The sequence below is a fragment of the Microtus ochrogaster genome, chromosome 8 (assembly GCF_000317375.1).
Source record: "Microtus ochrogaster isolate Prairie Vole_2 chromosome 8, MicOch1.0, whole genome shotgun sequence".
NCBI lineage: Eukaryota > Metazoa > Chordata > Mammalia > Rodentia > Cricetidae > Microtus > Microtus ochrogaster.
In genome coordinates, this window is record NC_022015.1 from 37,861,772 (window position 1) to 37,872,525 (window position 10,754).

Here is a 10,754-nt window from a genome sequence, read left to right on the forward strand (position 1 = left end):
CCTCCTAGAACAGTCACAGCCACGGTCACACCTCCTAGCACAGCCACAGCCACGGTCACACCTCCTAGAACAGTCACAGCCACGGTCACACCTCCCAGAGCAACCCCATAGCATGAAGGCAGAGATGGTATTCAATGCCCCAGGTCCCAGATCTGCCAAGCTCAGTTCCGAAAGGACTAACAGGAAGCTTGTCCCAACCTCAACCTATTATCTGACCGTTGGCTCTGTCCCATCACTGACCCTGTCCCATCTGGGCCTCCTATCCTATGATCTAGTCCTGATCCAACTCTGTGGTTGCCACTGGACTCCGGTATCCCCATGGCTTCTCTGAAGCCATTCTTGCCCCAAATGTCACCCTCACAACTCCCAAGGTGATGGGACAAAGCTTGAGGAGGGCTTGGCTCACATCAGAAACAGGATTGGTGCTCTCTCACAGCTCCTGCCTGGCAACATGGGTGGACTGTCCCTGCCCTTCTCCAAGCTATCCCAGCAGACACCCCAGAGGCAATTCTGCAGGTCTATGCTGAACCCCCAGCCCTAAGAAGTTTCTCCCAACTGTGTTACTGTCTAAGTCAAGGCAGGGCAGGGATCCAAAGTAGACAGAAGTGGCCACAGGCCTATGCTAGCCAAGTCTTGACTCATAGGAGCCCCTCATACCAATCTAATGTACCATCCTCGGCACAGGGCAGCCTCACCCACCAAGGCACCGGTATAAGCCTAGCACCCATTGGCTATGCCAAAAGTCCTCGGACCCTACCCAGAAGTCTGTCAATAGAGTAAGAACGGGTCTCAGTGGGCTCAAACAATGTCCTAACACCTCAGGAAGGCAGGGACACCCTTTTACAAAAAATAAACAGACACTCAGAGCACAGGGTTGAGCCAAGGTCACATGCTGGGCAGGTACTAGCAAGGGGATCTTCCCACACTACAGCCAAGGGACCCAGCCCAATCCGTCTTTGACCCCAGACTCCCCAGACCTGAGTTGGGCCACATTTTCCATGCTGGATGGCAGGGAAGAAGGGACATGGCCACTTGTTAGAATACCTTACAAGGGAACACCACTGCCCAGCAAGCCACTGCAAAGGGGACTGCCTGAACGAGGAGCGGTGTCCATCTCTGCATGTCCCCCACTCAGGGCAGACTCAGCCCACAGTCCAAGAACTCTATGGTAAAATGGCACATGCCAGTGTCCAGGGGCTCTGTGTGGTACTGGAATCTGTCACCAGGATGCAGTGAGACAGGTCACTGCTCAGGTGGTATCCCCAGGTTCTCTGCAATCACATACCATCCTGAGTGTGGCAATCGGTATACAGCCAGAGTAGAAATCTCCAAAACCTAAACCACAGAGAGAAGGGAGCTTCGTCCAGCAGTGCCAACCCGGGTGGCACCTCCAGCAGTGCCATCCCAGGCAGTGTGCAACAGAATCCCAAGACTTCAGGGCATCTCCTGAGCATGCAGTGGAACTCGAGAGCTCAGGCCTGGCCCCATACATCCAGATGTCAGACTTCTGCCAGCCAGAACACTCAGTCAGGACTTCAGAAGCCACTTAGTCATAGATGGACCAAATTTCCTGGCTCAAGTAAGTCTCTCTATGCATGTCCTCAGGGGCCACTGGTTCTCGAAATGTCACTTGAGGTCACTGCTGTAATACCCACACCAAGTGTGAGCCCCTCACTCCCAGAAAGTGGGGAAAAGAAAGTTCATGGAGGGGCTGGAGAGACGGCTCAACGGTTAAGAGCACTGACTGCTCTTCCAGAGGACCCGGGTTCAATTCCCAGCACCCACATGGCAGCTCACAACTATCTGAAGATCCAGTTCCAGGGGATCTGACACCTTCACACCAGTGCACATAAAATAAAGTAAACAAACAATAAGAAATATTTTTTTTTAAAAAAAAAAGAAAGTTCATGGATTCTCAAGGGCATCCTGGGTAGCTGAGACCCCTGACACTCACTTTACAGGCTGCACTGTGAACCAGTGGCACTGGAGGGCTGCGCCAGGGGCTGCATTAGCTGCCGACAGCGCTGGGTCCTGCTGGACCTCCCTCAGGATGAGAAGTGGTAGTCCAGCCCCTGTAGCACTCAAACACAATGGGATCAAAGTTTCTGCATCCAATCGCGCACTTCACCCTAGATCCCTCAAGCCAGGAGCCCCACTTCCTCCTGGGTAGTCCATAATACTATCTGATATATCTATCTATACCACACTATAAACCCAAAGGGCCCAGACAAAGCTGCCAGCCAGGCTCACGCAGCTGCCAGGAGAGGTACCCCAGCTTGCACGGACTTTACCAGGAGGACAATGGTGAGGATGCCATCAAACACGTTGCTACAGTAGGACAAGTAGCCCCGCAGGCCCTGCGCGAACACCTTGAACAGCAGCTCCAGCACGTAGTACAAGATGAAGACGTGGTCAATAATCTGAAGAGGCAGAAGAACCCAGCACCAGCCTTACCTGCTGCATCCCAGAGCTGATCCTAGGACCCCAAGGCCTGTGGCCACAGCATTCCCCCCCACCTCCGCTGCTGCCCTTCCGGGACCCCGTCCCCCGTGCTTAGAGCATCGCTGGCATTTCTGCTTCTTGTTTTGTCCTATTTCTGAGGTCCACAGACACCCCAGGAATGTAGATCTGCACCTGACCCGCACCTCCCCAACCAATGGGCAATCAAAGGGAACATTCTAGGCCAGCTCTTGCCTGGGGAACCTGAGCTTGCAGAAGTTTCTCCCCGACAGGACAGAGAGCTTGTGGTGAGAACTCACCAAGGAAGATGGCCTCCACCAGGAAGGAAACACAAGCACCTCTTCCTCTAAAGGGAGTCATATAGACTCCCCCCACACACACACAGGACAGACCGAGGGGAGGCTCACTCCCTAGGTGTACACAGTTCTGTTCATTCTGAACTGTGAGACAGCCTCCACACAGCCACAAACAGAATCTAACATAAACAATAGGCTTCTGCTTAAAGTTCCAAGTGGAACGCTTCAATTCCCAAGGGATTTGACAGACCCTTTCAACATCAGAAGAGATCACGGTTAATTCTTGGAGGCAAGGCCCAAAGCCTGAAGCCATACAGTCCATAGGACCCAGTTGGCACTGCAGCCCAGCTGGTCTCTTCTCTCTACAAGACCCAGGACCCTCAGTTTCCCACCCCTCTAAGCAGGGGCCCATGGGAGTCCCCACCCAGACACTCCGCCCATCTAACCAGAGCCTCCACCCCCATGAGGGATCTCTGCTCTGGACTCAGCCACTCTGTCTTCCGCCCTGTTCCTCCTCCTCACTGCTCTGCCCCTGGCAGAGCTGACAGTTCCACAGGCCAGCAGGCGCCCTTGAACTCACCCCCAGAACAAAGTCATCACGTTCCCCAGGCAGCAGGTCTGAGTCCAGCACCAGGAATACCTGCAGAGCCACAGAGGAGGATGGCTTACCACTGTGGCCAGTCACAGTGTTAGCGGGGAGGCAGGCACAGGGGAAGGCTGGCTGCAGGAGAGGGCCTCCCACACCACCACAGGGTAAGCCCCCACTCACACAGATAGACAGGAGGTTTCCCAGAGCGATGACGTTCCCCAGGTAGTCGAAGTAGCGGTGACTGAAGATGAACTGGACGCTCTGCAGAAACAGAGACTGGTACTGGGGCTTCGGCGGGTGCTACAAAGGGAAGGAAGCCACACTCTCAGAGCTGTGGTGAGGCAGGAGACATCCTCCTGCCTTACCTCCTGCCTTACCTCCTGCTCTGACTCATGTAGCTTCAGAAGTAATCCCAAACACACGAGAGCCTTATCACAGTGACCTTTATTGCAGTGGTCTTATATAGCGAAATGACCTAAATGTCTAATGCCCTGTATGTAACCATGACACATGAGTCATTTGGAATGTATGCTTGCAGGGGGAGGGAGCACTGGAAAGATGACTTAGTGGTTAAGGGGACAGGCTGCTTCTCCAGAGGACCCAAGTTCAATTCCCAGTACACACTTGGTGGCTTACAACTATCTATAATTCTAGTCCTAGGAGATACAACACCCTCTTCTGGCCTCTGGAGGCACCAGCACACATACGGTACACAGATATGCATGCAGACAAAACACCCATACACATAAAATAAATAAAATAGTTTTAAAAACAAGATGCATGCTTGGGAGCTAGAGAGATGGCTCAGCAGTTAAGAACACTAGCTGCTCTTGCAGAGGATCCAGGCTCAGTTCCCATCACCACCATGGTACTTCACAGTCATCTATACTCCAGTTCCAGGTGATCCAGTGACCTCTTCTGACCTCCACAGGGACCAAGCACACAAGAGCTATATACACATACATGTAGACAAACCCCCTCATGCACAAAAAGGCCTTGTTGCCAAGCCTGACGACCTGAGCTCTACCCCTAGGACCCACGTGGGAAAAGAACAGCTTCCCGTAAGTGGTCCTCTGAGTGGCACACACCTTTGATCCCAGCACTTGGGAGGCAGAGGCTGGCGGATCTCTGAGCTCCGAGTTCGAGGCCAACCTGGTCTACAGAGCAAGTTACAGCACAGCCAGGGCTACACAGATAAACACTGTCTTGAAAAACAAAAATAACTGAATAAATAAACAAATAAACCAAAACTGCAAAGGCATACCGAATGGACAATACTTTGTGAGACATTCCTAAAGCTGGCTCGCCAAGTGCTAGGACAACAGAACGACAACCCAGGGGCACTGTGGCCGTCCAGAGTGGACAGCAGTGGAGGGCGGCCTCACAAGACCAGTGTTTTCTGGGGTCCATGACTTCCTGTGGCACCCCTGGCACAGGTACAGGGAAAGAGTGGGAGGTGGCGCAGCAGACTGACGCAGCAAACCACGGGAGCAATGCGCAGCCCCTGCAGCTTCAGGTATCATGCAGTGGTGTGGCATCAGGACACATGGTGACTCTGCAGACATGTAGTCCCGGCACCTAGAGCTTCAGCCTAACCTACTGACAAGTGAGCTGGTGTGCAGGGGCTGGCTGCCCAGAGGCCCTTTAGCACTCTGCACACCCTGGCCTCTGCGGCAGATAGCGTGGCCCCCGCAGTTCCCAATGCAGATGCTCTCACTTTGCCAATGGCCCGCAGAGCGGCATTGGCTCAGGCAGGCCAGAGGTTTGCTCCCCAGAGATCTGCGTCATCTTCTGCACAGAAATCTCAGCCACATTCTCCACCGATGTCTGGAAACCTTCCCCAAAGAGCTCTGGGCCACCTTCTTTCTACAGGTATGAGCCACACTTCTCCACGGAGGCCTGAGTCTGGCCGGGGAAGGTCCCCTTCTAAGGTTATCCTTGCTCGGGCACTGTCCCTCAGCCCCAGGGCTCTTCCTTCTCTACCCAGGTCTTTCATCACCTCTGAGACTTCCTCCTAGGGATGGGGCCTTGTTTACGCTCGCTCCCCTGTGGTTTCTGCCTGACTAGAAGCACAATGACACCTTGCTGAGAGAGGTTCAGCACCTCCACCATGTTCAAACTTAGCAGAACATAGCCATACACTCCTGAGAGCTGAACCAACCAGTGCCCACATGACAGCAGCTGCCTCTGGGGAGGGAAGAGAGGGGGTTTTCTAGTCTTTCACATCTACAGTGGTGACTACACTCACTGAAGGACTTTTTGGAAGCTGCACAGCACCTGCAGCCACCAGCATGCACCCAGCGCCTGCAGCCACCAGCATGCACCCAGCCCTCTGCTGACAGGCAAGCAGATCACACAAGCTGCCACAGCCCAGCCTACAGTAGGGCACCTCTAGGAAGGGGCTGCCCCTAAAGTTAGCAATCCTCAAATAACTGAACTCACTCACTCAGTTTTGGAGGGAAGAGGGACATACTATAAGGGCAAGGACCCAAGGCTCTCAAAACTTCCAGATTTGAACACATGTCTCAAGACCCAATCCTAGTCTTCAAATCTTGGACCACCAGTAACAGCATGGGCCACAGAGCAGGTAAGTCACTGGGAAAGCTGAGCAGTCATGCATTGCTTTAACTCCACTCAACATTCTTGAGCAAAGACAGTGAGTTTCTGTGAGTTCGAGACCAGCCTGGGCTACATAGTAAGTTCGAGGACAGCTATGGCTACACAGGAAGACTCCATTTCAAAGAATCCAGAAAGCAGCCAGGAAAGGGGCCAGAGGAGGGATACGGCTCAAGTGCTAGGCTGTCCCCAACCTGAGCCTGCTCTACTGAGCCTCGATCGCCAGACACAGTCTTTCCTCGGCAGCACTGCGACAGGATGCCAAAATACCCTGGCAGCGGGAGAGAGGAGTCAAGTTTGACAGCTGCTATGCTCCCCAGAGGTTGGCAAGCCCCAGCATTGGGAGAAGGGGCAGCCCAGCAGGCACCAGGCAAGACTAAGGAACAGAACCTAGATGGAGATGGCGCTCTTGCCAGGTCTGACTGTACCTAGACTGAAGGACAGCAAACCCAGCCCGTATGGATTCTCACAGCAGCTCCTGAGGCAGCAGACCTCCTATCCAGGCTGGGAACCACCACCTGAGCCTCCCAGGCTCTAATCGCTGCAAGTCTGCATCCAACAGTATTTGTTTCACACTCCCCAAATCGAGGGGACCCTCTGACACCTCAGTGCCCACCTGGTCCAAGCAGAGGACTGATGGCAGAGTACATGCACAGTGCTCCCTGATGATACGTCACCTTCACCAGACTCCTGTGTTCCAAGGTGGGGGCAGAAGCAACACCTCCAAGGACATCAGCAACAAATGCATGCCTCCTGAAGGCCTGGGGAGGCCTGAGGACAACCACCGTGATGGCGACCAGGTCACGTAAGCCAACAACCCTACCAGGGCAGCTGACAGACAGGCTGATCCTTCATGCGCCACAGAATTCTCCACCCAAGACCAGCCCTACTCCTAGAGAATGTGATACATTTGTAGATACTGCCTCTCTGGGGTGACTGACCCGTGGGAAGGTAGGGTGTGGGGAGGGTTTTATTCCACATGACTATGTCCTTGTAAGAAGATGATTTGGGGACACACACAGGGATGACCACCTGAAGCCACCATGGGCCAGCCACACGGAGAGGCCTTGAGAGGTACTGGGCCTGGAATGTCTCCGTGAGGTATTAAATGTCCGTTGCTGTGGCTAAGGTATGTCCTAAAGCAGGCTGAGCAGCCAGGTCACACAGCCCTGGAACTGCCAAGGCTTCGAGCAGCAGGACACATCTGACCCCACTTTAGCCTGTCCAGCCCGAGACCTGCCCTGGTCCTCTCAGGGGGACTGGCAGGAAGAGTAGTCCCTTTGCCTGCCTGGGTACCTGAGCTATGCCCGGCAAGGCTGCTCACCCCAGAAACCCACACTGGCACGTGCAGACATTCTCGTCTTCTGACTGGGGCTGAAGTGGAAGCTAAGACTCCCAAGGGACAGTGCACAAGCGTCCAGAGTAAGAGGCAAAGGCCTTGGAAAGGGTTAGCATTTAGACCTCCCAGAGGAATGGCCAAAGGACTTTGTTTCTGACAGAAGAATGCTGTGGAATGTTCCTCTGGTCAGGCTTGCCCAGGCCACTTCCCCAAATGATAAATGTCTCCAGCCAACAAATTCAGCCCAAATTGTCAAGAGCCAAAGGATTCCCACTGCCAATGCAGGGACCCCAGGGCAGGCAAGTCCTGGCAGGGGTCATTAGAAACAATGGGAAATGGAATCCCACTAGTCCAGACTGGACAGGTGGCACAGGCCAGACCTAGTTACCTCTTTGATCACACCCTTGTCAACCTCATCGAAGAGTTTCTGGAATTCATCAGCCAGCATCGGGCGGCCGTCATAGGAACGCGCCTTCTGCAGAAGAAAAGCCAGGTTTGCCACTGGCAATGGGAGAGCAATGCCCAAATGCCTGGGCCCCTCCCGACCCATGGGCGGTGAGCACTGGGCTGACAACCCACCCAACAAGAGCTGGGGCAGACCCAGGAGGAGCAGCAACCTGCATGATGGCCTCTTTGAAGATTTTGGGGAGCTGGGTTTTCTGAAGTACTCGCAGAAAGTCCTCTGGATTTACCCCAACTCTGCGGCAAAGAAACCCCATCTCAGTGAGCATGTCCAGCACCAGTTTCTCTGGCCTGAACTTGGCTATGAATCCACCCTGCTGCATGCAAAGGAGACTTGGTGAGCTTCCAACATGGGGTGAGCTGAAGGGTCCTACAGGCCCCACCTGAGATCCCCTGGAGACGCCTCCGGAAAAGAGGGACAGCAGGCTGTGCTGCCACTGAGCGGTCAAGCCCAGAACTTTCTCAGTGACACACCAGAGCTGTCTGTCTCCTTTCTCTGCCCACCTGGCAGTGTGGATGCCTGCCTTAGTAAGCAGGATAACGGAAGCACTGAGGGCTTGGCAGTTTACACAGCTCCAAATGGACTATCCAGTCTGGCGCCAGTCAGCAGGGGCTACTCGGGAAACCCCTAGTGAGCACCCAGCTCCCCTTCCCAGAAGGAGGACCCCACCCAGCACTCACGCCTCAGAGGTGGCTCCAGTCTGCCCTGCCGTGGATGCAAGGACTTCATAGGCTGCACGGGCCCCCAGCCGCCGCCGGAACAACGAGGTCTGTAGAGACTTCTGTAAAGAGGATGGCTCTGAACACCTAGCTCTGGCAGTTCCCACACACATCTCTATCCTCCTCCACCCTGCCCTGGGGAGTGGGCTAAGGGGGAGCCTAGGGAGCAAGCCCTTCACTCCTTGGGCACCACTACAGGGGACAGTCCTCAAAGGACAGGGCCCAGCCAAGACAAGGCAGGGATGGCTGCTGACCACAGCTCACTACAGAAGCCTCTAAGTCATGCATTTCTTTCTGTGTATTTAGGGTGCAGATCAGACACCCCAGGAGCTGCACCCCATGGGTGTTTTCCTCTTGTTATGAAAAGGCAGGGTAACCATGGCAATACCTGTGCTCGTGAAATGACCCATAGCAGAGACAGTGTGTCTGAGCTGGTCCACAAGCAATGACAAGCCAGCTCCTAGTCCCACAGGGTCAGGTGACTCAGGGCCCAACCCCGCCTTGGCCTCTGGGGCCAGCTCTGGCACAGCCCAGCAGGGCTCAGGGTGGCTCACCATCAGGTAGCCACGGAACTGATTGTAGATGATGGCCGTCAGCAGGTTCATCAGAAACAAGCTTCCTGTGATAGTATAAAACAAGCACCTGACCAGAGGCCAGTGAGGCAGAGCCTGCAGCAGCTACGCCACAACCGTCAAAGGTCTCAGCCAGCCTGGACATGGTGGCCAGGAGCACGAGATGAGCAACCATGGTCACATTCCCAGAGTTCCCTTCTGCCTGATAACAGGGGACACACACAACCCCAGACTCCTGCATCTGTGTCTACCCAATGGGGTAAGGCCAAGCATCCCTAGTCATGGATAGCAAGACAGACAGGGGCAGCAACAGTCACATATGGGGGAAGAGCAGAGAGGGCAGGCTAAGATGGAGCTGGGGTGGGGAACAGACTGAGTTAAGTTACAGGTGCAGGGGGGCATATGCAGGTGCAGGATGGGGAACTGGGGTGAAGCTACAGGAGTGGGCTAGACTGGGATGAAGGATGTGTCTGTGGTATCCAGAGGGGCCACGCTGAGGAGATGGGACAGAGTAGTGAAGTATATGGAAGGTGTGGTGGGGTAAAGATAGCAGGGTGGGAAGCAGAGATGGAGCCACAGCTGGACAAGCTGAGATGAAGGATAAGTTGGGAGCAAGCTGAGGGAGCAGGCTGAGGTGAGGGTATGGCAGGACAGGCTGAGGTGAAGCCATGGCGGGACAGGCTGAGGTGGAATTACAGGGTAGGGACACACTGAGAAGTCAGGTGAAGGTCTAGGGGATGAACTGCGGTAATGCTATAAGGAGAAAACAGGTTACATTTAGTCAAGTTAAGGGGTGTGGGGGAGGGGAAGTTATAGGGTGCAAGCAGACGGAGGCAAAGTTCCAGGAAGAAGCAAGCCGAGGAGCATGGGTGAGTGCCCGCCTGGTGTTCACGCAGACCCACCTGCACTTACCTATCAAGGTGAAGAGTATGAAGAAGAGGGCAGAGACCCGGTTCTGGGTATATGCAGGAATCATCACTGAGACAAAGGAAGAGTCAGAGGTAAGCACACACTGCAGCAGCTGCCCCCACTTCCATCTTGATCCTGCAACATCTGCCTTCCCAGGGGTCTGAGGACTTCATGTTCCATTACTGGTACCCTCCGGGATAGATTTTCACCCCTTCACTGTGACCACTCCCCAAGCTACACAGCTCTCCTCACAGAGACCGGCTTAGGGTCAGGTGCACAGCACTTCTGGGGTGGAAATTACAGATTGCCCTCAGGGGAGGTCTCCTAGAGACCAGATAAGACCAGCAGATAGCGGGCTGCAGCTTTCCCATCCAGGCACAGCCCACGCTAGAGTACCCAACCATGGCCAGATAAGACCTGGGACTCCCACACTTGTGCTCCTGCATGGCACACAGCTCACAGCAGGCCTGGGTGGTGAGAGGAAGTGTGGCCAGGCCCCAGAGAGGCCACGATAGGAACCACTGACCAAGGCCACCGCACCACATACTGCCACACACTTCCAGTGTCCCCAAGGAGTAAAGACAAAGGGAACCAAAAGAGAAAGAAGGGATTGGAAGGGACCAAGAACACAAAGGGGTGGGAGGAAAGGTAGAGGGAGACCCCAGTATCATACCCCCTGCTAATGAAAAGCACTCATACACTCAGGACGGGCGCCATAACTCAGCATCCCAACTGGTCCTCCCAGGCCAGGCTCTCTGCCCCTCTGCTCCTTCCAACTCCCACACTCCACA

The 10,754-nt window shown here is 54.5% G+C and overlaps 1 protein-coding gene across 1 annotated transcript in view; it reads right to left on the bottom strand.

Moving 5' to 3' along the window:
- Tpcn2 (two pore segment channel 2) overlaps positions 1 to 10,754 on the bottom strand; it is a 30,834-nt gene that overhangs the window by 5,667 nt on the left and 14,413 nt on the right. Inside the window, exons 9-17 of the mRNA XM_005351612.3 lie at positions 9,967 to 10,032; positions 9,037 to 9,101; positions 8,444 to 8,544; positions 7,918 to 7,999; positions 7,689 to 7,775; positions 3,526 to 3,645; positions 3,337 to 3,396; positions 2,292 to 2,420; positions 1,286 to 1,335 (exon numbers count right to left, since the gene is read on the bottom strand). Of these exons, the coding sequence (XP_005351669.1) occupies positions 1,286 to 1,335; positions 2,292 to 2,420; positions 3,337 to 3,396; positions 3,526 to 3,645; positions 7,689 to 7,775; positions 7,918 to 7,999; positions 8,444 to 8,544; positions 9,037 to 9,101; positions 9,967 to 10,032 (760 nt within the window). The remainder of the gene's footprint in view (positions 1 to 1,285; positions 1,336 to 2,291; positions 2,421 to 3,336; positions 3,397 to 3,525; positions 3,646 to 7,688; positions 7,776 to 7,917; positions 8,000 to 8,443; positions 8,545 to 9,036; positions 9,102 to 9,966; positions 10,033 to 10,754) is intronic.